The 27,779-nt window shown below is 41.6% G+C and overlaps 2 protein-coding genes across 2 annotated transcripts; both read right to left on the bottom strand.

The window, feature by feature from the left end:
• Window positions 1-1,002: 1,002 nt before the first annotated feature.
• LOC132932651 (uncharacterized) lies at window positions 1,003-18,826 on the bottom strand. The gene is made up of 9 exons (XM_060999026.1): window positions 18,784-18,826; window positions 2,325-2,405; window positions 2,192-2,236; window positions 2,039-2,119; window positions 1,906-1,950; window positions 1,726-1,833; window positions 1,586-1,624; window positions 1,143-1,181; window positions 1,003-1,070 (listed from the first exon to the last, which is right to left on the bottom strand). Exons 1-9 carry the CDS (start codon window positions 18,824-18,826, stop codon window positions 1,003-1,005), a joined length of 549 nt encoding a protein of 182 aa, XP_060855009.1.
• A 7,638-nt stretch (window positions 18,827-26,464) lies between these two features.
• On the bottom strand, window positions 26,465-27,451 carry LOC132932650 (uncharacterized). Its single transcript, XM_060999025.1, has one exon. The coding sequence runs from the start codon at window positions 27,449-27,451 to the stop codon at window positions 26,465-26,467; it is 987 nt and encodes a 328-aa protein (XP_060855008.1).
• Between the last annotated feature and the right edge of the window lie 328 nt (window positions 27,452-27,779).

Here is a 27,779-nt window from a genome sequence, read left to right as displayed (position 1 = left end):
TACACACAATTGGATATCTTAATAACAATATTTAATTTATAATTTATTATATAAGATAATGTGTAATGCAACATTTTGTACACGCTACAACACTGCAAATTGCTGTTAATTATTTTTTACATAATTTGTTTTACATAATAAAACACCATTGATGATACTATTTTATTCACTAAAAACTTTAATATTATGTAGTGTGCTACTACATACTAGGTCACCGTGAATTGATATAATTTATTTTGCCACTGGATCAATTGCTATGAAAAGTAACTCTCGGATGAGACGGAAACACATATTATATTATTTACTTTTTTAAGTACCATTCAATCAATAGTTGTACATATAGTGACTTGGTACACTGCTAATTTATTTATTTTATTGGAGTAATGTAATTGTACAAATATTCAATAGTTGTGTAATTAGTTTTATATTATTATATTACACATGAAATTAAATTACTTTAACAATGGAAATATTTATACAATTTAGGTTGTATTTGTTTTACTCATTGTAGTATATTGATTCTAAAATCTTTAATTTTGTTACATGCAAATCTTTAGACATCCCATGCAATACCTACCTAATGTCATTAACTTCACTGACATCCTGACAACCATTATAACTATTTATAACTCTTATTTGATCCACACACCACACATATAATTTATTGTGTTGTAATAGTATGAACTATATTATGTTTTTGGTAACTAATAGAAATTTAAAAAAAATCCTTCATACTGTACCCAAAGTACACACATAGTAATTTAAAAATATCCAGTAGGAGAGGAAAAGGAAAATAAAATATAATTTTAAATGATATAGTCATGTTTTTGTCATAAATGTCATTATTTTATTGATCATCTGAAAAAAACATAACAAATAAACATAGAAAAATTTTTGTTGAGAAAAAATGTTCCTGTTAAAAACTCACTTATTGGGTGTCTGCTATCGGTACCTGAAAATGATATGTTTGATTAGAATTATTAATTTCAAAAACTAAAGTATTTATATTATATCCTTACGACGTTTGGCGGTGGGCTCGGTGGCGTCTCCCTTGCTGTGACGTAGAGCTCCTGAAAATAATGTGTTTGATTAGACAAAACTTGAAGTTTTCTTAAATATATTATATACTAATATATCCTTACGTTTGGCGGTTGCGCAGTTTCGGCGGTCTGATTGAGGTCCTGAAAAATTTGTTTAATTAGATTTATAAATTTCAAAAACTCAATAGCTTTTTTTTAATATACTAATATATCCTTACGTCTGCTGGTCGACTACTGCTGGCCTCCTGAAAATAATTTGTTTAATTAGATTTATAAATTTCAAAAACTCAATAGCTTTTTTTTAATATACTAATATATCCTTACGTCTGCTGGTCGACTACTGCTGGCCTCCTGAAAATAATTTGTTTAATTAGATTTATAAATTTCAAAAACTTGATAATTATTTTAAATATACTAATATATCATTACGTTCGGCGGCCTCCGACTTTCCGTCTGCCTACGGTCCTGAAAAATTTGTTTAATTTGATTTATCAATTTCGAAAACTTGAACGCTTTTTTTAATTATACTAAATATATATCCTTACCTTCTTCGGCCGCGGCGAGGCCGTTTTCAGTAGACCGTCCTGAAAATAATTTGTTTAATTAGATTTTTTGATTTCGAAAACTTGAATGTCTTTTTAAATATACTAATATATCCTTACGCTTGACGACGGCCGCCGCCTACCACCATCACCACCCCTCCGCCTACCACTATCACGACCCCTGACACCGCCACCGCTACCGCCACCGCCACCGCCACCGCCCCTTTTGGACGGGCCACCTCTGGACTTGGCTACAATATAAATTACAATTATATACATAATATTAAGACTGTTATTAAGGAATATGTAAAGTAAACACTCACCGCAATCCCGGGACAAATGTCCCTGTTTACCACAGTTATAGCATTCTGAAACGGGTAGATATCATTTTAATCGTTTCTAATTGTATACAATATATATATATTAACCAATAGTCTTATACAAATGTATGCTTACTTCGGTCGCGACCTCCACCGCCACCGCCATCGCCGTCGCCACCACCACCGCCTCCTTTCGACGGGCCACCTCTGGACTTGGCTACAATATAAATTACAATTATATACATAATATTAAGACTGTTATTAAGGAATATGTAAAGTAAACACTCACCGCAATCCCGGGACAAATGTCCCTGTTTACCACAGTTATAGCATTCTGAAACGGGTAGATATCATTTTAATCGTTTCTAATTGTATACAATATATATATATTAACCAATAGTCTTATACAAATGTATGCTTACTTCGGTCGCGACCTCCACCGCCACCGCCATCGCCATCGCCACCACCACCGCCCCCTTTCGACGGGCCACCTCTGGGCTTGGCTACAATATAAATTACAATTATATACATAATATACATAACAGTTATAACATTCTGAAACGGGTAGATAATATATAATATATTAACCAATGATCTTATACAAATGTATACTTACGTTGAGCGCGGTCTTGCCCGTGGTTAACATACACTGTGCAGCTCCGACTTATGTTGAAGACGCTCATTCTAAATTTAATAAGACAGTTGAAAAGAACAATTGATTGGTCTGCATTATTATGTTTGTGGCATTATAAAATATTCAATTCGTCTAACGAAATGCATATGGTGCACACTAAAACTAAGCCAGCGTTTGAAAATTTATATGGTATAACAATATACATTATACATTAATTGATAAATACGATCGGCGGTGACCGTGTTAAAAACAAAAACAAAAAAGGTGGGCAAGTGGATGTCGCTCTGCTGTACTGTAGGTTACAAGTGGGTCACTGTATAATGGATGGTATTAAATTTGAATTCAATGATATATCATTGTATAAGAAAAACGATTCTGAGTGGAGACGATATGTCAGTCTAGGTATAAGACATATTATACACTTATCTATGGTATTAAAAAAAAAATTGACCTATAATAAATTCCAAATTAATCATATCACAATATCCATTAGGTACATATAACGCGTTATACATCAACAACAAACCGTGATACTATCATCATAATATATCGATGAAAATATTACAAATTAGAAGTTTCAAGTGCCCACGAATAATATTATACAATCACAACAAAATAACTAAAATAGTTATTCTAGGTTTTTATGTAATTTCGTCCTAATTTGAACTTAAAATGACTATACAAATAAACTGTGCTTGTGTATTTTTTAGATTTTTTGGTAACCGAATTATCTATTTACATGGAATCTTGTTTTAAATTTTCAATCCTTAGCTATAAAAACTGAACATTTTATAATTTATTAATTACAATGGTTGATAATTTTCGAGATTTTGATAAATTCTGTCCAAATTTGATCTTTAAATGCTTATAAAAAAAAACTGTGCCTATGTATTTTCAATATTTTTCAACTGCTATTGTAAAAATATATCAGGAGTCTTGTATTAAATTTTTACACTTTTTGGCCCAACAGATAAAACTTTATTGATATTTATAGAAAAAAAAACTAAAAAAATTGAAAACTGAAAATGCCCGTAAACAGCTCAAAAAGTGTCAAAATATTTTCAAAATTGTATGGTGTATAGGAAATGCTAATATAAACATTCAGTGAAATTTTCATGTATCTACAGTTATTCGTTTTTGAATTACAAGAAAATAAGGAAATCGGTACATGAGAAATCGAGTGAATATCTAATGTTGTAAAAATATGAATTTAAAACGCTCATAAAAATTTAATTTGACTTTCTTGTAGAAATTTTTTTTTTGATAAAGTTAGATAAACTTATGAGGAATCTTGTATTAGATTTTAAAATCTTAGATTTAAAAAGAAAATTTTTTATGAATTTCTAACTCAAAATAATTTGCAAATTTTCGTGATTTTTCCGTATTTTTTCAAGATTTGAACTTTAAACGTGTATAAAAAAAAACTGTGACTAAGGATTTTTAATTTTTTTCATCTGCCTTTGAAACAATAACCTAGGAGCCTTCTATTAAATTTTCAAGCTTTTTTACCCAACAAATAAAATTTTATTGATATTTATAGAAAAAAAATTTAAAAAAACTGAAAACTGACAATGTCCGTAAACAGTTCAAAAAAAGTCAAATTATTTTCAAAATTGTATTGTGTATAGAAAATGCAAATATAAACAACCAGTGAAAATTTCATGCATCTACGGTCATTTGTTTTAGAGTTACACCAATAACCAAAATCGATTTTGTTAAAAATCGATTTTGCGTAAAAATTCCCGTTTTTCCTTAATTTTTCTTTTGTTTTTCACATCGCTTTTGAAAACTACTGGGAAATTAAAATTTTGACCTCCCCAATGCACCAACGATATTCACTTTCCCATCGAACAAGATACTGAAGTCGAAAATCGAAGCATTATTTCGACTACTTATCGTGTACACAGACACAAAAATAAAAAAATAAAAAAAAATAAAAAAAAAAATAAAAAAAAAAATAAAAAAAAAAACACACATCATTGTAAAATCAATACATTCATCGTTTCACTCAGAATCTAAAATAGAAAAAATATTTAGTTTCACAGAAAGCATGTGTTGCAGACAAAACTAAGGCTCGATTTTCTTCGCAAATTTATATTATTATTTTATTATTTAAATTAATAAATTATTATATACGATCCGCGTTGAACGTGTTAAAAAAACAAGGCCCTGATGTACGCTTGGCAATTGCCGTTAATGTTTTAGACTTTGTTACTCATTCTGAAGTTGACAAATAAAAAGCAATAAAGAAAGTGTATAGTAAAACAAACAATAAGTGATCTGTCGGTATTATTAAGTCGATGGTACGATAAAATATTAAATTCGTTGAACGGAAAGCATGTGTTACATTACATTGATTGATTAATACCTACGATCTGCGGTCAACGTTTTAAAAAGCAACAAATTAAATTAATACTAAATTGTATACTCACGTGTTTTCTGTTATTCACGGCTGTCGGATGTTTAATAACGGTTATAGTCGGACGTTGGGTCGTCGGCGCAGTCTTAGAGCGGCGACAATAACAAGAGTCAAGGCAGGTAACCCATGCGGGTGACGATATCGCACGGCTGATTTATTGAATTGACATATTATATCGATATTTTATATTTTTATTATTCATTCGAACACAGCATTACACCTTACACTTTTGACCATCATTCTTTTTTTTATTTTTGCAAAAAATTTTCATATAGTCATAATAATGCCACAGGATCATCACTCAAATTCATTAATACACACGCAAACATGGTTTTCAAACATTCCCGCCTTTGACAGAATACCGCCAAAGTGGTAGGCCTTATCACCGACCGTTTACAGTAAGTTGTAGGCGCGACTTTTAACAAGCCGACCCCGCGTTACGTATCTCCCGATTACACGATACGAGAGACCTTGGGTCAAACATCATGTTGGTGCGCGGAAACGTTTCCGTGTTTTTCGGAGGTTCGTATGGGAAACAGAACCCCGATCCGCTGATCGAGTTTCGCTTCTATATTGCTCTACTCTACTACTAAGCTTATGACGACAGAAATTATTAACGTAGCCGCTGGAAATTCACATAATATTTCCAATATATATTACGCATGGAAATGTTTAATGTTTTTGTAGATCGTATTGGTTATTGTAATTTGTAACATTATATGGGTTTGCTTATTATATACCTAAAGTTTATTTACATATATACATAGTATAACATTATACTGCATATATATAATTATCCGGACCACTGAGGTGACTGACCTGCTAGACACCCTAAAAAGACGGTTACTATAAGATTTGCATGGAAGCCCGAAATGTTTTGAATTTTTTTTCACGTACATTATTACTTAATTTTCTGTTTTCGGAGACAGTTACGGAGACAGTTAAGGAGACCTGGCCGTCGCATATTGTCTGCTATCCGACGAAGTCGGATTGCCTACTCGGACCCCTGAGGTGACTGACCTGCTAGACACCCTACCCTTATTATTACGGTGAACGTCATTCGAGGTGACTGACCACCTAGACACTCAAAAAATGATGTTGGCTATATGATTTGCATAGAGGCCCGAAATGTTTTGAATTTTTTTTCCTGTTTTCGGTGGCAGTAATGAACGTTGTCCGCGATTCGACGCAGTCGGATTGCATACCTGACGACGTAACCCAGCCGTCGCACATTGTCGGATGCCTACCCTTATTACTACAGTGAACGTCATTCGAGGTGACTGACCTGCTAGACACCCATAAAAAGACGGAGACTATATGATTTTCATGGACCCCCGAAATGTTTTAAAATTTTTTTCACATTAAAGAACGCCGTCCGCTATCCGACGCAGTCGGATTGCATACCTGACGACGTGACCCGACCGTCGCATATTATCTGCTATCCGACGAAGTCGGATTGCCTACTCGGACCACCGAGTTGACTCAGCAGGTCGCTAGACACGCTAAAAAGACGGTGGCTATATGATTTGCATAGAAGCCCGAAATGTTTTGAATTTTATTACTTAATTTTCCGTTTTCGGTGACAGTAATGAACGTTGTCCACGATTCGACGCAGTCGGATTGCATACCTGACGACGTGACCCGACCGTCGCATATTATCTGCTATCCGACGAAGTCGGATTGCCTACTCGGACCACCGAGTTGACTCAGCAGGTCGCTAGACACGCTAAAAAGACGGTGGCTATATGATTTGCATAGAAGCCCGAAATGTTTTGAATTTTATTACTTAATTTTCCGTTTTCGGTGACAGTAATGAACGTTGTCCACGATTCGACGCAGTCGGATTGCATACCTGACGACGTGAACCGGCCGTCGCACATTGTCCGCTATCCGACGAAGTCGGATTGCCTACCCGCACCACTGAGGTGACTGACTTGCTAGACACCCTAAAAAGACGGTTACTATATGATTTGCATAGAAGCCCGAAATGTTTTGAATTTTATTACTTAATTTTCCGTTTTCGGTGACAGTTATGAACGTTGTCCGCGATTCAACGCAGTCGGATTGCCTACCCTTATTACTACGGCGAACGTCATTCGAGGTGACTGACCTGCTAGACACCCATAAAAAGACGGTGGCTATATGATTTTCATGGACCCCCGAAATGTTTTACAATTTTTTTCACGTTTCACGTTTTGAACGTTGCATACCTGTTGCCGAGACATATAAGTCCAACGTCGAGGTAGGTGACTGACCCGCTAGACCCCAAATAAATCGAGGTGGCTATATGATTATCCGAAATATTTGAATTCTATTACTTGATTTGGCGTTTTTGAAGGCAGTAAAAAACTTACAGCTCTCCGGTTAACTAATCCACTATCCTTCTCACAAATCCACCATTCTTTTCATTAATCCAACATCCTTATCAGCAATCCAAAATCCTTATCACTTATCCACTTTTCTTATCAATATCCACCGTTCTTATCATAACACCCATAACCGACATCGGTTGACGACCAGACCACAAGACCACTGCGGCATCCGACATCGACAACACTCCTCACCAACCACGGGGGGTCTGGGGGTCTCCCCCAGCGACGCTCGGAGAGCTAGTCTTATAGTATAAAACGAAGACCCGTGTGGCGCCCCCTATGGCGTTTTCCCCGTACCAGCATAGAGGATAATGGAGGGAAAACAGAGAACCCGCCAATGGGACGGTCGGGACGCGGCGGCGGATCCGTCGCCACGCTATCACTTCCGCCTTATCACTTTTCGCGATTTTTTTCCAGATTTTCAAAATTTCTTCACGTTTTCGAGTTTTACCCCCCCGGGGGTCTCCGGGAGGCCCCGCTCGGACCTTATTCGCGTTCCCCGCTAAATTTACGTACCGCGCGCGGCCGCACTCTTTTCCCGGCGGGCCCACCGCGGTGGCGATCACGTGCAGACCGAGCGCCGCCGTCGCGCGCGTTTTTTGCCTTTTTTTTCGAGAATTCGAGTTTTAGCCCTCTTCGAGGCGTCCGCCCTCCCCGTTCGCCCCTTATTCGCGTTCCCCGTTACGTTTATAGGTCGCGCGCGGCCGTACTCGAATATTTTAGAGCGCCGCGGCGCAGAAAACGATAGCGGAAAGCGCGGCGTCGTCGCCGTCTTACCGATTTTTCCGACTTTTTCGACTAAAGTCGCGTCTCGCCGCTCTCTTGAAAGTCTCACCTCCCCGTCGACGCGATATTCGCGTTCCCAGCTAAATTTATAGGCCGCGCGCGGCCGTACTTCGTCCGAGACGAGTCCCGGGGCCGCGGGACGACGCCGAGAGCGGAGCGCCGATATCGCCGCCGTCGAGTAGGTATTACTATATACAGGCGTAAATACGTGCGTCGGAGGGTCCGAGTTTTTTTCGCGAATATCGCGTTTTCGACGTCCGGGGGTGGCGGAGCCTGTCGTCCGCCGCCCGAAGCGGTGGGATCGCCGGCTCAAAAGCCCTCCGCGGACGCCGGGACCGCGTTCGCGATTCGCCGGGACGGCGAAACCGCTTAAGAGTCATAGATTCGACACGAGTTTTCAACTCGGTAGGTAGGTAGGTAGGTAAGGCGTATGTGCGGATGATCCGGGGGTCGTGGTTTCGATGCCGGCCGCCGGGATTGGAGATAATTTGCGGCGGCCGTGTCAATCCGGAATTTTTTTTTCACGTTTTTTTTTTTCGTTATTTTCCTTTCGCTATCACTTCCGCCTTATCACTTTTGATGAATTTTTTCAAAATTTCTTCAAAATTAGTGTTTTAACGCCTTCGCGCACCTCGGACGGCCCCGTTCGGACTTTATTCGCGTTCCCCGTTAAATTGTGAGGCCGCGCGCGGCCGTACTTTGTCTCGGCCCGTCCCGCCGCGGCCGAGACGACGTGCGATAGGAGTGCCGCCGTCGCCTGCGTTTTTCGATAATTTTTTCGAAAAGTCGAGTTTTAACTGTTTTGGAAACGTCTCACCTCCCGTTCGCGACTTATTCGCGTTCCCCGTTAAATTTATAGGCCGCGCGCGGCCGTACTTGAATATCTTAGAGCGCCGCGGCGTAGAGAACGATAGCGAAAAGCGCGGCGTCGTCGCCGTCTTACCGAGTTTTCCGAGTTTTTCGACTAAAGTCGCGTCTCACCGCTCTCTCGAAAGTCTCACCTCCCCGCCGACGTGATATTCGCGTTCCCCGCTGAATTTCTAGGCCGCGGGACGACGCCGAGAGTGGAGTGCCGATATCGCCGCCGTCGAGTAGGTATTACTATATACAGGCATAAATACGTGCGTCGGAGGGTCCGATTTTTTCGCGTTTTCGACGTCCGAGGGTGGCGGAGCCGGTCGTCCGCTGCCCGATGCGGTGGGATCGCCGGCTCAAAAGCCCTCCGCGGACGCCGGGACCGCGTTCGCGATTCGCCGGGACGGCGAAACCGCTTAAGAGTCATAGATTCGACACCAGTTTTCAACTCAGTAGGTAGGTAGGTAGGTTTAGGCGTATGTGCGGATGATCCGGGGGTCGTGGTTTCGATGCCGGCCGCCGGGATTGGAGATAATTTGCGGCGGCCGTGTTAATCCGGAATTTTTTTTTCACGTTTTTTTTTTTCGTTATTTTCCTTTCGCTATCACTTCCGCCTTATCACTTTTGATGAATTTTTTCAAAATTTCTTCAAAATTAGTGTTTTAACGCCTTCGCGCACCTCGGACGGCCCCGTTCGGACTTTATTCGCGTTCCCCGTTAAATTGTGAGGCCGCGCGCGGCCGTACTTTGTCTCGGCCCGTCCCGCCGCGGCCGAGACGACGTGCGATAGGAGTGCCGCCGTCGCCTGCGTTTTTCGATAATTTTTTCGAAAAGTCGAGTTTTAACTGTTTTGGAAACGTCTCACCTCCCGTTCGCGACTTATTCGCGTTCCCCGTTACATTTATAGGCCGCGCGCGGCCGTACTTGAATATCTTAGAGCGCCGCGGCGTAGAGAACGATAGCGAAAAGCGCGGCGTCGTCGCCGTCTTACCGAGTTTTCCGAGTTTTTCGACTAAAGTCGCGTCTCACCGCTCTCTCGAAAGTCTCACCTCCCCGCCGACGTGATATTCGCGTTCCCCGCTGAATTTCTAGGCCGCGGGCGGCCGGACTTCGTCCGGGACGACGCCGAGAGTGGAGTGCCGATATCGCCGCCGTCGAGTAGGTATTACTATATACAGGCATAAATACGTGCGTCGGAGGGTCCGATTTTTTCGCGTTTTCGAAAAAAACCAGCCGGTCGTCCGCTGCCCGATGCGGTGAGATCGCCGGCTCAAAAGCCCTCCGCGGACGCCGGGACCGCGTTCGCGATTCGCCGGGACGGCGAAACGGCTTAAGAGTCATAGATTCGACGCCAGTTTTCAACTCTGTAGGTAGGTAGGTAGGTAAGGCGTCGGTGCGGATGACCCGGGGAGTTATGAACAGTTATGAACGTTGTCCGCGATTCGACGCAGTCGGATTGCATACTTGACGAAGTTACCCAGCCGTCGCACATTGTCCGCTATCCGACGAAGTCGGATTGCCTACTCGGACCACTGAGGTGACTGACCTGCTAGACACCCTTAAAAGACGATTGCTATATAATTTGCATAGAAGCCCGAAATGTTTTGAATTTTTTTTCACGTAATTAATTTTTCCGTTTTTGGTGACAGTAATGAACGTTGTCCGCGATTCGACGCAGTCGGATTGCATACCTGACGAAGTTACCCAGCCGTCGCACATTGTCCGCTATCCGACGAAGTCGGATTGCCTACTCGGACCACCGAGGTGACTGACCTGCTAGACACCCTTAAAAGACGATTGCTATATGATTTGCATAGAAGCCCGAAATGTTTTGAATTTTTTTCACGTAATTAATTTTTCCGTTTTCGGTGACAGTTATGAACGTTGTCCGCGATTCGACGCAGTCGGATTGCATACCTGACGAAGTTACCCAGCCGTCACACATTGTCCGCTATCCGACGAAGTCGGATTGCCTACTCGGACCACCGAGGTGACTGACCTGCTAGACACCCTTAAAAGACGATTGCTATATGATTTCCATAGAAGCCCGAAATGTTTTGAATTTTTTTTCACGTAATTAATTTTTCCGTTTTCGGTGACAGTTATGAACGTTGTCCGCGATTCGACGCAGTCGGATTGCATACCTGACGAAGTTACCCAGCCGTCGCACATTGTCCGCTATCCGACGAAGTCGGATTGCCTACTCGGACCACCGAGGTGACTGACCTGCTAGACACCCTTAAAAGACGATTGCTATATGATTTCCATAGAAGCCCGAAATGTTTTGAATTTTTTTTCACGTAATTAATTTTTCCGTTTTCGGTGACAGTTATGAACGTTGTCCGCGATTCGACGCAGTCGGATTGCATACCTGACGAAGTTACCCAGCCGTCGCACATTGTCCGCTATCCGACGAAGTCGGATTGCCTACTCGGACCACCGAGGTGACTGACCTGCTAGACACCCTTAAAAGACGATTGCTATATGATTTCCATAGAAGCCCGAAATGTTTTGAATTTTTTTTCACGTAATTAATTTTTCCGTTTTCGGTGACAGTAATGAACGTTGTCCGCGATTCGACGCAGTCGGATTGCATACCTGACGAAGTTACCCAGCTGTCGCACATTGTCCGCTATCCGACGATTGCCTACTCGGACCACTGAGGTGACTGACCTGCTAGACACCCTTAAAAGACGATTGCTATATGATTTGCATAGAAGCCCGAAATGTTTTGAATTTTGCATAATTTTTTTTCACGTAATTTATTACTTAATTTTGCATTTTTGGCGACAGTTATGAACGCTGTCCGCTATTCGACGCAGGCGGATTGCATACCTGATGACGTGACCCGGCCGACGCATATTGTCTGCAATCTGACGAAGTCGGATTGCCTACCCACACCACTGAGGTGACTGACCTGCTAGACACCCTTAAAAGACGATTGCTATATGATTTGCATATAAGCCCGAAATGTTTTGAATTTTTTTCACGAAACTTATTACCTAATTTCGCGTTTTCGGCGACAGTAATGGACGCTGTCCGCGATTCGACGCAGTCGGATTGCATACCTGACGACGTGACCCGGCCGTAGTAAAATGGTTATTTACTTGAATAGACAATAGTACAATATAACTATATAGTACCCACTTAATTCATTACAGTTTTTAGGTGACTTGATTGGTTGAGGAAATTAAAAATCATAATGCTGCAGATATCATATAATACAATATTAATAAACAAATAGATCTTCATATATTTCAGTAAAATCTGGTATAATGATATGCCTATACTGTTTGATATAGCTTATGTATAGGTACGTTTAGTAAATAAACAACAATAATTAATTTAGCGGCATCAAATCGTAATTACTATATACAGGCTTGAACATATGCGTCGGAGGGTTAGATTCTTTTGAGCATTATGGTTTAAGAGTCATAGATTTGACATCAGTTTTCAACTCGATAGGTAGGTAAGTAGGTTTAGGCGTATGTGCGGATGACTTGCGGGTCGTGGTTTCGATGCCGGCCGCCGCAAATTAACGACAATCCCGATAATCCGAATTTTTTTTCCGTTATTTATTTTTGCTATTACTTCCGCCTATATTATTCGTAATTAACGAAAATTTCAATATTTTATTCGAAATTCGAGTTTTACATCCTTTTCGAACTCCATACAGTTCCGTTGAAACCTTATTCGCGTTCCCTCCTAGATGTATATGCTGCTCGCGGCCGCGCTTCGTTCGCGACGAGTCCCGGGGGCCGATTGACATCGCGGAGAGCTCCGCCGTCGTGTCGCTATTACTATCTTATACAGGCTTGAATATATGCGCCCGAAATGTTTTGAATTTATTACTTAATTTTGTGTTTTCGGCGACAGTAATGAACGCTGTCCGCGATTCGACGCAGTCGGATTGCATACCTGACGAAGTTACCCGGCCGTCACACATTGTCCGCTATCCGACGAAGTCGGATTGCCTACCCGGACCACTGAGGTGACTGACCTGCTAGACACCCTTAAAAGACGATTGTATATGATTTGCATAGAAGCCCGAAATGTTTTGAATTTTTATTCACGTAATTAATTTTTCCGTTTTCGGTGACAGTAATGAACGTTGTCCGCGATTCGACGCAGTCGGATTGCATACCTGACGAAGTTACCCAGCTGTCACACATTGTCCGCTATCCGACGAAGTCGGATTGCCTACCCGCACCACTGAGGTGACTGACCTGCTAGACACCCTAAAAAGACGGTGGCTATATGATTTGCATAGAAGCCGAAATGTTTTGAATTTTTTTTTACGTAATTTATTACTTAATTTTGCATTTTCGGCGACAGTAATGAACGCTGTCCGCGATTCGACGCAGTCGGATTGCATACCTGACGACGTGACCCGGCCGTCGCACATTGTCCGCTATCCGACGAAGTCGGATTGCCTACCCTTATTACTACGGCGAATGTCATTCGAGGTTTGACCTGCTAGACACCCATAAAAAGACGGAGGCTATATGATTTTCATGGACCCCCGAAATGTTTAAAAATTTTTTTCACAGTAAAGAACGCTGTCCGCTATCCGACGCAGTATTGTCCGCTATCCGACGCAGTATTGTCTGCTATCCGACGAAGTCGGATTGCCTACTCGGACCCCTGAGGTGACTGACCTGCTAGACACCCTACCCTTATTATTACGGTGAACGTCATTTGAGGTGACTGACCACCTAGACACTCAAAGATATACGACGGCTATATGACTTGCATGGACGCCCGAAATGTTTTACAATTTTTTTCATGAAACTTATTACCTAATTTCGCGTTTTCGGCGACAGTAATGAACGCTGTCCGCGATTCGACGCAGTCGGATTGCATACCTGACGACTGGCCGACGCATATTGTCTGCTATCCGACGAAGTCGGATTGCCTACTCGGACCACTGAGGTGACTGACCTGCTAGACACCCTTAAAAGACGATTGCTATATGATTTGCATAGAAGCCCGAAATGTTTTGAATTTTTTTTCAAGTAATTAATTTTTCCGTTCTCGGTGACAGTAATGAACGCTGTCCGCGATTCGACGCAGTCGGATTGCATACCTGACGAAGTTACCCAGTTGTCGCACATTGTCCACCATTCACAATCCACTATTCTTATCAGAAATCCAAAATCCTTATCACTAATCCACCATCCTTATCATAAATCCACTTTTCTTCTCCAAATTTAAAATCCTTATCACTTAATTTTTTCACAGATCCCTATCACTAGACCTCTGTATCACCCATACACCGCGTCGGCTTCGGTTGACGACCAGACCACAAGACCACTGCGGCATCCGACATCGACAACACTCCTCACCAACCACGGGGGGTCTGGGGGTCTCCCCCAGCGACGCTCGTATAGTATAAAACAGAAACCCGAGGGCGCAGCCTGTGTCGATTTTTCGTACCAGCGTAAGAGACTACCAATGAAAAAATTTAACGGGCGGTCTCCCGGCGGTGGCGGAGCCGTCGCCGCGTTATCACTCCTTCTTATCACTTTTCGCGATTTCTTTTGATATTTTCAAAATTTCTTCACATTTCGAGTTTTACCCCCCCCCTGGGGTCCCCGGGCGGCCCCACTCGGACCTTATTCGCGTTCCCCGTTAAAATTTGAGGGCGCGCGCGGCCGTACTTCGTCCCGTCCTGTCCCGCCGCGGCCGAGACGACTTGCGATAGGAGTGCCGCCGTCGCCCGCGTTTTTCGATAATTTTTTCGAAAAGTCGAGTTTTAGCCCTCTTCGAGGCGTCCGCCCTCCCCGTTCGACCCTTATTCGCGTTCCCCGCTAAATTTATAGGCCGCGCGCGGCCGTACTTGAATATTTTAGAGCGCCGCGGCGTAGAGAACGATAGCGAAAAGCGTGGCGTCGTCGCCGTCTTACCGAGTTTTCCGACTTTTTCGACTAAAGTCGCGTCTCACCGCTCTCTCGAAAGTCTCACCTCCCCGCTGACGCGATATTCGCGTTCCCCGCTAAATTTCTAGGCCGCGGGCGGGCAGACTTCGTCCGGGACGAGTCCCGGGGCCGCGGGACGACGCCGAGAGCAGAGTGCCGATATCGCCGCCGTCGAGTAGGTATTACTATATACTGGCATTAATACGTGCGTCGGAGGGTTCGATTTTTTTTCGCGAATATAGCGTTTTCGACGTCCGGGGGTGGCGGAGCCGGTCGTCCGCCGCCCGAAGCGGTGGGATCGCCGGCTCAAAAGCCCTCCGCGGACGCCGGGACCGCGTTCGCGATTCGCCGGGACGACACCAGTTTTAAACTCGGTAGATAGGTAGGTAGGTAAGGCGTCGGTGCGGATGACCCGGGGGTCGTGGTTTCGATGCCGGCCGCCGGGAATGTCGTTAAATTGCGGCGGCCGTGATAATATTCGGGATTTTTTTTTTCGTCATTTTCCTTTCGCCATCACTTTCGCCTTATCGGGATATACGGATTTGACGAAAATTTTACTTTTTTTTTTTTTAATTCGAGTTTCACCCCTCTTGAGGACGTCGGACCTCCCCATCGGAGACTTATTCCCGTTCCCCGCTAAATTTATAGGCCGCCTGCGGCCGTACTTCCTCCGTGACGAGTCCCGAGGCCGCGGGACGACGCCGAGAGCCGAGTGCGGAGAGCGCCGCCGTCGAGTGGGTATTACTATATACAGGAATAAATACGTGCGTCGGAAGGTTCGATTTTTTTCTCGAATCTCGCCGTTTCGACGTCCGAAGACGGCGGAGCACGTCGTCCGCTTCCCGACGCGATCGCGTCCCCCTTTACGGCGTCCTTTGAAGGACGTCGAAACCGCGTTCGTAATTCGCCGGGACGGCGATACGGCTTAAGAGTCATAGATTCGACTCCAATTATCATCTCAGTAGGTAGGTAGGTAGGCAAGGCGTTGTTGCGGATGACTCGGGGGTCATGGTTTCGATGCCGGCCACCGGGATCGGAGTTAATTTGCGGCGGCCGTGATAATATTCGGGATTTTTTTTTTCGCGTTTTTTTTTTTGTCATTTTCCTTTCGCTATCATTTTCGCCTTATCATATTATTCGTATTAAACGAAAATTTTACCTTTTTTTTCAAAATTCGAGTTTACCCCTTTCGAAGACGTCGGACCTCCCCGTTCGCCCCTTATTCGCGTTCCCCGCTAAATCTATAGGCCGCGTGCGGCCGTACTTTCACCGGTACGATTCCCGGGGCCGCGGGATGGCGCCGAGAGTCGAGTGCCGATATCGCCGCCGTCGAGTAGGTATTACTATATACAGGTATAAATACGTTCGTCGGATGGTTATATTTTTTTTCGCGAATATCGCGTTTTCGACGTCCGAGGGTGGCGGAGCCGGTCGTCCGCTTCCCGAAGCCGTGGGATCGCCGGCTCAAAAGCCCTCTGCGGACGTCGAATCCGCGTTCGTAATTCGCCGGGACGTCGAAACGGCTTAAGATTCATAGATTCGACGCCAGTTACCAACTCAGTAGGTAGGTAAGTAGGTAAGGCGTCGGTGCGGATGACCCGGGAGTCGTGGATTCGATGTCGGCCGCCGGGATTGAAATTAATTTGCTGGGGCCGTGTTTTTTTTTCACATTTTTTTTTTGTCATTTTCCTTTCGCTATCACTTTCGCCTTATCATATTATTCGTATTGAACGAAAATTTTACCTTTTTTTTCAAAATTCGAGTTTTACCCCGTTTCGAAGACGTCGGACCTCCCCCTTGATGACTTAATCGCGTTCTCCGCTAAATGTATTGACCGCCTGCGGCTGTACTTTTTTCGCGAACGGCGAGATCGGACGGCGTCGTTATTATTATATACAGGCATATATATATATATGCGTCGAAGCGTTCGATTTTATATTTTACACACTTTTGCCTACTCGGTCTCGGTGACGCCGTGATATATTTGATACACGATAATATAGCCACAGAAGGTACTGTAGGTACATGTATACTTAATAAATAAACGCCTAAATGTTAAGAGGCGATACGGTGGTTGGGTTAGTTGAATTATATAATAATATCCTAGCTCGAGTCGACGATGGATGTGACGGAAACGTTCGAATACTTCAACGCAGAGTGTATTACAATACATATATTATTATTGATCGGTTGGTCGATATGACTATAACTTTAAATTAATAATTAGCAGTTCTGACTCACTTAAAAACTGCAATATATTATGTACCTACTACATAGTAAAGAGCATAAAATCAAATTAATAAACAGTTAATTTAAAGGTAAATAACAAATTGATATACACAGCTATTGCTTTTATTGTCTACATTTATTGAGTAATATTAATTGGGCTCGATTATGTGGTTAAATATTAAATATGAAATACCTATACTATGTAGTGGGTACATAATATATTACAGTTTTTAGGTGAGTCAGATTTGGTAATATACTGCAACAGATTCTAAATAATATTAATATAATAACAAAATAGAACTTATGGAATATATGGGACGGTTCTTTTATACTTGAATTAGACAATAGTAATACAATTTACCTACATTGTATACTATGTAGGTAGTACTAAATATATTACAGTTTTTATTACAATTATATGTATGATACAAAGCTGCTGCAGATACTATATAATACAATAATTATTATGAACTAATAGATCTAAATGTATTTAATTAAATTCTGGCAGTTAAATTGTATAAAGATATGGCTATACTATTTGATATTACTTATGTAGGTAGGTTTAGTTATGAGTATTAAGTGATCAATTAAACTATTTGATAAATAATTAGCTACATTTATTAAGCATCGTTTGATAGGTTCAATCATTAGCATAAAATCAAATTAATAAAATATAACAAATATACACAGCTAATGCTTTTATTATCTTATAATAACTAAACTAAATGTAAACTGTGTAGTACCCACTTCATTCATTACAGATTTTAGGTGAGTCAAATTTGTTGTAGCATACAAACGATGTTACAGATTTTAAATAATACAATATTAATAAAGAAAATAAATATGTATGTATTTAATTAAAGTCTGGAAATTAAATTGTATGATTATATGACTATATACTATTTGAAACAACTTATATAGGTAGGTTTAATTATGAGTATTTTATGAGATCAACTATTTAATACATAATAAATTAATTACTCGAATAGACAATAGTAACATAACTAATGTACATGTATACTATGTTGTGCTAAATATATTCCAGTTCAAGTGAGTTTATTTACCCCGTAAAGAGCATAAAATCAAATTAATAAACAGTTAATTTAAAGGTAAAAAACAAATTGATATACACAGCTATTGCTTTTATTGACTACATATTTTATTGAGCAATATTTATTGGGCTCGATTATGTGGTGAAATATTAAATATGTAAATAAATTTAGTGTAGCATACAAAATATACTGCAACAGATTCTAAATAATACAATAACAAAATAGAACTTATGGAATATATGGGACGGTTCTTTTATACTTGAATTAGACAAGAAGACTCCCGGGTTTGGTGCCTTGCGGCTACAACCGCGGACCTCACATTAGCGCTGTGCGCTAGTCGAGAGCCGCGGAGGTTCACGGACGGCGTAAGGTGGTTTTTCCCACGCAGTACACCGGCCGCGCGTCGTCAATGCACCACGAGCACCGGGCGCACACCCGTTCCCGCCGAAGTCGGGAGAGATAGCGCCCGTGCTGTTGGCTGGGGCGTTGACGTGCCCTTCGCCATCCAGGTGGGATCGCGAGGCTATCCTCCTCACTTCCTGTGTTTGGTCACGGGCAACCTCCGGTGCATATAGCCCCACCGGTAGGCTAGGTGGGCGCTAAGGAGAATACTCACTCGGCAGCTTTCCCCTAGACCAAGCTTGGTCTTTTAACCACATTGTTAGCTCCTGCTAGCCGCCACTCCGAAACCAAACCGCCGCCGACCACGCCACGTCCGAAGTCGGGACTGGCCGTCGTGTGAGGGCGCGACGCCCTTTATCGCCTTCTTCATGTGGCATGCGTCTCCCCATATTTCGGCTGCATACGTTATTCTCGGTAAAAATACCGCTTTGTAGATTGCCATACGTTTTCGCTAGCTCTTATCATTTGGTCATTCGCGTTAGTACCGAATTTGACCGAGTATAGGGGTTTCAGTCCACCCTTCATTGTCATTAGTTGGCTTTTACTAGGAGAGAACTTTAGTCCATATTTGGCAGCCCATGCCTTGAGTTCTTCTAAATAAACCTCAGCTCTCCTGAAAGCAGTTGGCGGTCTTGCAGGTCCAACTAACAATGCAATGTCGTCAGCGTACATGACGATAGCTGCTGTCTGGTCCATTCTAATGCTGCCTATGCTAGTCATGGCCACCTTCCACAAGGTGGGGCCAAGCTGCGAACCTTGTGGGCATCCACGCTCCAGCGTTCTTTGAAAGCTGAATCCTTCAAAGTCATAATTTACCTTTCTATTGTTTAGGTAGCTTTGAATTAGCCTTAACGTTCTGTTGGAGGCGCCCATCTCCTCTAATCGGCTAAGTATTGGAGCCCATCTAACATTATCGAACGCTCCTGTGATATCTAAGAACACCCCAAAAGCAAACCTGCAGCTGGTGGTGTTTACCCAGTTGTAAACTTTCTTGATGGCCGTTATCGTGGACTTTCCGGGCACGAAGCCATGTTGGTTTTCGAAGTCATTCAAGCCGGTCTATCTTTCCAGATCTTGGATTATGAGCGTTTCTAACGCCTTGCCTAAGGTGGGCAGTAGGCTAATGGGTCGATACGTCTTTGGATCAGACAAGTCCTTTTTTCCGGGCTTCGGTATCACCACCAGTTTAGCATTACGCCAAGCGCTGGGGAATACAGCCTCGGAAATACATCTATCAAACATTCTGGTTATGTCCTCTCCTATTATAGGCCAAGCCTTCCTCAAGATGGCTGCGCTTATACCATCCGCACCTGGCGCTTTCGACGGGCTCATTCGCCAGATGGCCGCCTTAACTCTGTGCAGGTCTACTCCGCATGGATTGCCTTCTAACGTGCCTTCGTATCGGGGGTCCCCCGGCTCCGTTTCGTTGGGGAAAAAGGTGCTCAGAAGAAGTTCAGCCGTTTCGCCTATCGTGCTCGTGCGGGTTCCGTCTTGGCGGACCATTGACGAGGGTACCGATCTAGGTTTAGAGCCTCTTTTTGCCCAGTTGAATGCCTTACCCCAGGGGTTGCAGTTTATTTGGCCAGCAAAATCGCGCCAAGCTGCGGCCTTCGCAGCCCTAATCATATGCAGGTAATTGTTTCGGATTGTATTATATTCCTCCCTGTTTGTACGGTGTAGTCCCGCGCGCCTTTTCCTGGCGAGGTCTTTCCGTTGGGCATTCAACTCATTTGTCCACCAGGGCTGCTTACTAGTACGAGGACCAGGGCGTCTGAGTTGCGGGATAGCTTTCTTTGCAGCTTCCTGAATCGCCTTTATGATCGTGAGAGCATAGGTATCGATCGTTGTGCCATCTATTGTCGGTTTAAGTACCCATAGACTACGTGCAAAAGCATCCCAGTCTGCTTTCCTTGTGTCAAAGCGGTTGATGACCGAACCGCGTGCGGCCTCGTCGTGGAGACAGAGATTATAATGCACCACGTTATGGTCACTATCAGTGACGTCAGAAACTGTCCAATCTGTGACTAGGTTCCGTATTTGGGGCATGACTAACGTAATGTCGATGTTCGACGAGCCCATGCCTTCCCTATTGTATGTGGGGATGTGGCCCGGCTTGTTCACCACTGTGATGTCGAAGTCCTCTATGAGCTCTTCTACCAATAGACCTCTGTTGTTAGCACTTGGGCAGTTCCATAGGCAGGAATGGCCGTTAACGTCAGCTCCGATAATCGTGCGGGGTTCCTGTTCGAGGACCACGTGTAGCTTTTCAATGAAGTAGGTAGTCGGCATATTGTATTTAAAATACGCCGACACCATTACTACTGCTTTAGAGTCCTTGCCTCGGCTGAGTTTAACGACTGTTATATGTTGGCTAGACATATTGGTAAGTGCAAGTACTTGAATGTTGCTGTTTAGTATTACAATGGCCGCACCGGCTTCATTGCCGCCCGTGATCTGTCTAAAGCTCTCGAAGCCATATATGTTATCACCGCAGGTGGCTGGCTCTTGTATCAGCACAACGTCTGCTGAGCTCTCAATGCAGAAGTCCTTTAGCTGCAAGCTCGCTATTCTTTGTCTATTGACATTGTGCTGTATGACTTTAAATGACTCAGACATTGGAGCCGAAATCCGTGCGCCTCAGCAAGTTCTTTGTTGCCTGACTTCGGGCCTTACAGGTCGCGCTCGACGCCTTGTGAGGTCCCTTGCAGTTCACGCACCTGACCCCCTCCTCTTTGCAGGTTCGGGAGTCGTGTGCGCCCGCGCAGTTCCTACACGAAGGCGTCTCCCGCTCGCACCTCGCTGCCGTGTGCCCATATTGCTGGCAGTTGAAGCACTGCGGCAGCGAGCTGTGCGCCTTGCACCTGCAGCGCATCATACCGATATATAGCGCTTTGTTCTCTACTTTGCTGAGGACACATGGGGTAACCTCTACCACCCAGTGGACAGTATCGCCGTTCCTTGGTCCCAGCTTATGCAGCGGGGACATTTTATCCCGGTCTGTGTCAAGGAGTCCGAGCTCTTGATTCTGTGTGAGGAGACACTCAATGAGCTCCTCTTTTGGCATACCCTTATCAACGTCATAGACGATGACCCTTGGCTTTCTTGGGCCTATTTCAATCGCCTCTTTGATTCCCCGCATCACCTCCAACGTATTGGTATCGTCAGGTATAATTATTAAAGTATTCCCGCTTACTAGCGTCTTCGCCTTGGGATTGCTTATCTTTGTTTTGACGGTTTTCCACACGCCGGCCTTCGCGTTTTCCACCGTCATTTCTTTGGGGAATTCCACCATGAAGCGGGAGGTGGCTTTTATCTGTCTACTTTTGTTCATCTGATCCTTTACCGCTGTCTTTTTAGACCTTTTCGGAGCTGGTTTCACTGTGACCACTGCCGGTGTTGGTGCAGCTGCCGCTACCTTTCTCCAGTACTGCAAGCTCGGCCGCAAGGCTGCTTATCTCTGCATTTTTCGTGTCTAGCTTGTTCATGAAGACCGCTAGGCTTGCTGACTGGGCGTCCTCCTGTCCCTTTATCTCACCAGCGAGTCTGCTATTCTCGTGTGTTATAGACCTTGTTAATGTCCTAAGTCGGCTTAGCTTGCTGAGCATCTTTTCAGCGACCGTCATGGCCAACTTCTTTTTCTCCTTCTCTTGGACCACGGTCTGCTCGAGCCAGCCGATCAGATCATCGAGCTCGCCCGAAGACTTATTGGCCGTTTTAAGCTGTTTGGCGGTCTGCCCGCTTGGCGAGCCCGGTGAGGGTGGGCCGCGCTTTTGGCCGCTAATGCCCATGTCACCACTTGTGCCAGCAACTTGTGACATTTCTGAGTCATTGTCGCACCCTCCCTTCAATCTAAGAGAGATTGAGTAGCAGTGTCCGTTATTCGTATCATAGTACTCCAAGTTTTCCATTTCCAAGTTCGTTTGCGCATAATCCAAGCTAGTGATAACGACCGGTGTGGCGAGCTTACCCACACCTGCCGGATCTGTGGTTTCCAAGGCCACTGTATCAGTACCATCATTTTTGTATTTACGTGTTTTTCATTTTTGTTAAGGTTGGGGGGCTGCCCCAGGTAGCCCTACACCCTCTGGCCGCCGGCGGGCAAGTTCGGCGGTTGCATTTGTCCATGCCAAGGGTTAGAAGTCCGGAGTCGGCCTACTCCGGACAGTTTGAGAGTCGCTTAGCGCCGGACATGCGTCCGGTCGGGCGGGGTCACCACGACAAGGTGGACTCTCGTCGACCCCGTAGAATTAGACAATAGTAATATAATTAACCTACATGTATACTATGAAGGTAGTACTAAATATATTACAGTTTTTAGGGCAGTTGATTCTTTGAGGTAATATGATTTGATAATTATAAATTTTATGTATGATACAAAGCTGCTTCAGATACTATATAATACAATAATAATTATTATAAACTAATAGATCTACATGTATTTAATTCAATTCTGGCAGTTAAATTGTATAATGATATGGCTATACTATTCGATATTACTTATGTAGGTAGGTTTAGTTATGAGTATTAAGTGATCAATTAAACTATTTGATAAATAGTTAGCTACATTTATTAAGCATCGTTTGATAGGTTCAATCATTAGCATAAAATCAAATTAATAAAAAACAAATATACACAGCTATTGCTTTTATTATCTAAGTTTATAAAGCAACACTCCCATATCGTTTGACATGGGCTCGAATATTAAATATTAAAAATATAATATACTATGTAGTGGGTACTACAGTTTATAGGTGAGTCAAATTTGGTGTAAAATACTAACGATGCTACAGATTTTAAATAATACAATATAAATAAACATAGTAAAAATGTATGTATTTAATTAAGGTCTGGAAATTAAATTGTATGATTATATGACTATAAACTATATAGGTAGGTTTAATTATGAGTATTATATGAAATAAACTATTTAATACATAATAAATTAATTACTTGAATAGACAATAGTAACATAACTAACGTATAGTATGTTGTGCTTAATATATTACAGTTCAAGTGAGTTAATTGGTTGAGGTAATGTATTATGATATGACTATACTATATGGGTAGGTTTTGAGCCCATGTCAAACGATTATGTGGTTAAATATTAAATATATAATAAAATATTTCAGTTTTTAGGTGAGTCAAATTATGTATATTAATAGACAAAATATAACTTATTATGTATTTAATTAAATTCTGGCAGTTAAATTGTATTATGATATGACTGTACTATTAAACTATTTAATAATTAATATTTAATTAATACTATTTTATTAGCTACACATTTATTGAGCGACCCGCCTATATTATTTAACAAGGGCTGCATTATATGGTTCTTTACTTGAATAGACAATAGTACAATATAACTGTATAGTACCCACTTAATTCATTACAATTTTTAGGTGACTTGATTGGTTGAGGAAATTAAAAATTATAATGCTGCAGATACCATATAATACAATATTAATAAACAAATAGATCTTCATATATTTCAGTAAAATCTGGTAGTTAAATTGTATAATGATATGCCTATACTGTTTGATATTGCTTATGTATAGGTACGTTTAGTAAATATTAGTAGGATAAAAAAGAGAGTTCTGGAACCTCAACCTGCTGGCACAACCCTATACCTGATGGCACAACCCGTGAAGCCCGTTGCACAACCCATATACATCTATACACCTCTGCACAACCCATATACATCTATACACCTCTGCACAACCCATATCACATACGTACACGAGATTCCCCCCGCTACCCCGCTCTTCGTATACCCCCCACCATCAATCACGCACTTGTACTATATTCCCCCCGCCACTCTTCCCTATCAATAAGCCGCGGAAAATAATTTAAAAATTTTTTTGCCGAACCGGGATTCGAACTCGAACAGGTCGCTTCCCATACGACAACCACACCACTGCGCAACTTACTCGCTTGTGATTACAATGTATATTCTATCTCATTTAACTGGTGTTTACGACAATCGTTCACATACGTACGAGATGTATAATTTCCCCCACCACCACCACCACAACCACTATACCTTACAAAGGGCCGCCGCGAACGCGCGCGAGCCCGCCACCGCGTTATCATATCTATGTTATCAGTTATCACATCTATAAATACCTACATACGCACTTACGTACAAACACACATACATACATATATTATAATATAGTCTACATATAATATTCCACTGATATTTCTAACAATAAACATTCTATAATTTCCCCCCACCACCACCACCACCACCAACACCACCAACGCTACACCTTACAAAGGCCCGCCGCGAACGCGCGCGAGCCCGCCACCGCGTTATCATATCTATGTTATCAGTTATCATATTGACGTTAGCATAATCTTTAAATGTTTTCGCACGCATGGCATTCGAGAATTATTACAAAAATGTTTTCCGTTTGTAAACGTAAACAACTTTAACGAACATGTAGCTTCCTGCATAGCATACAGAAATATAATACGCACACACATAAACCCACATTCCTTTGTAAACATCATCAGCGTTAACAGACTTGTAGCTGCATGCATTACCACGATAACTCTGTAGGGACTATTCGATGTCCCCCCACCAATTAATATTTAATATAATCGTCTAAGAACACAGTTACACTTCATAAAATCAGTCGCTCTTCATCATTCCAAGTGTCTACATCGCTCCGAGTGTCTACTCCGCCCGTGTGCTCGTCTCGTATTCAACGTTTAAATCATAATTATTTTTGAGTGTTTAAAATTAAAATGGCTGGTCCAATCGAAAATATGGCTGATATTTACAAGAAAACTTTTAAATATACTCCACCGTCACCACCACCCAACCTCATCGATTGCAGTAATCTAACCATCGACTTCACAGCTCGTAAATTTTTAAACATTGGGATAGATCCTACCGATGAATTCAAAACCGTGATTCATATTATAACATCTTCACGGTATGTAAATATTCCTATCGATTTTCTACAAAGTATATTCAGACTTATGGGGAACATTCTATCATTTATACTCGATCGTCCAGAAAAATACAAACGAAATTTATTTTTGGATAACGACGTAATTTCAATGTCTAGTATGACATATCACTCGGAGAACACACTTGTTTTAGAATCAAAAATTTAAGACGGATGTCGTGTTCTGTTAAATCGCACGGATCTTTTGACCTTACAAGATTTAGAATACACCATTTTTGAGATTATCTATAGAAAATCTATTATAATTAAACCGATTGTAATACACCAAATTGATCTAATCGCTTCATTCTTAAAATCAAACGTAGCGTTAGAAAATTCTAAGACCGATATGAGAACTCATGTGAGGAACATCGATAATAATTATCTTTCAATACATGTTATTGGTGAGAACGACTACATTTTCACAAATCAACTAAAATTATATGCAACTGATTCGATCGTTCAAAAATGGATGGAGAAAGTAAACAAATATGAGGTACTAGCAATTTTCCTTTTAGCTTATATTATGTTATGTTAATAAAATATTTTTTATTTACAGGGATACAATGACGAGTGTTCCATAGCTTTTTCTCCACAATCGTACTTCAGTTCATATCCGCAGGTAATAATCATTTTTTAAATCCGACATAACATATTTTAATTTAAAAAAAAACTTACAGGGAAATCCAGCACAAGAGAGCCACCTCGAAAACATTCAGGAAGGACGTTCGGAAAACGATGGGCCATTTGGACCACAATATAATTAATTTTTCTGTATTATTATTTTTCTTATTGTGTAAAATAAAAACAAGCGTGATATTTAAAAACAAGTTTTTTTATTTATTAATAATGATAAGGTTACAATATATATATATATATTTAGCATAAGGTTACAATATTTTACATAAGAGGAAAAAAAAAAAATTATATACATTTTTACAATTTTCTAACTTCGCCACTAAACGGGCTATAATTTATAATCTGGTCATGTAATATTAAGCAATACGCTGTAGTTTTTTCCGGAATAACGGTATCAGTTTCAAATTCAATACGTAGTTCTACGGTTGACGACTTCACATTGTCGTTTTGACACGATAAATCAACAACGATGATTGGTGAATAGTTTTGAAAAATATGTTTTGACAATAAAGGTTTACTATACTCTTTCTCATAATATGATTTTTGAAAGTCTGCATAGGCCTTATACAGTATACTAGTTGTATTATTTTTAAAATCAGCACGAAAGTCTTCATATGGATACACTTCAGAATTTAAGTGAACCTTAAGATTTTTTAGTTGACAGTGATCAAAGCGTCCAGCGTCTATTTCAATATTTTTTTTTCGATCTGTTTGTAATCCGAATAACACAAACCTCGGTTTTTCTAACAAGTTGCTGGACTTTACCGTCCACGAATGTGAGGTATTTCTAGGGAGAATAGGATATTCGCAGAGATCCCAGGTTCTGAACGCACATGATAGTGTTTTACACGAATCTACCACTTTTATCAACCTTAATTTTTCTTTATCACTAACTCTGATAATAGGCATTTTCCACACCACCCTAGTAAGTTCAATTGTAATTTTTCTATTTTTTGAGACTGCTTCGGTTGCGCCCTCGCCAACAACGTGTATCGCATCCAGGTCGGTAGATGCGCGATTTAAAATCAGCTGTTGATTACAATTAAGTAATATTTTTTTATAGTCTTCACAAAATCCGAATAAATGTTTTAGAGGGATACACCCGGTAAATACATTGTTGCTCATAAAGTTTTTATTATCTTCACCATCCATCGCCGAGTCCCAAGCAGCGTTCTCCAACGTATTCAAATCGGTTGGAGTATACGAACAATATGCTTTCAAGCAAGATGCAACTCCAGGTGTTTTTAATTTTTGAATTTCTATTCCGTTTATTTCATAGCGCATTTCGGAGAATAAAAATGCCAATCCATTATTTGAAAAACGTACATCTCCCACTGCATCGGACGGTTTATTTACTCTCCCCTCTATATAAATATAGCTTTCGCATGGTAGAGTGTATGCATCCATATTTAAAACACTTATCCTAATTTCATCGTTATTCGATAAAGACATGAGTAGTATATATATACCATTCCTGGCGCAGTCCATATTATATCAATAAAAGATCACAAAGAAAACAATGTGTAAAAAGATCAGAAAATCTAAATGCAATAATAATTAAAATATTTTTCGCATAACTTATGAAATGCAATAATAATTAAAATATTTTTCG

The sequence above is a fragment of the Metopolophium dirhodum genome, chromosome 1, assembly GCF_019925205.1.
Source record: "Metopolophium dirhodum isolate CAU chromosome 1, ASM1992520v1, whole genome shotgun sequence".
Taxonomy (NCBI): Eukaryota; Metazoa; Arthropoda; class Insecta; order Hemiptera; family Aphididae; genus Metopolophium; species Metopolophium dirhodum.
This window is presented reverse-complemented; position numbering and strand designations above follow the sequence as displayed.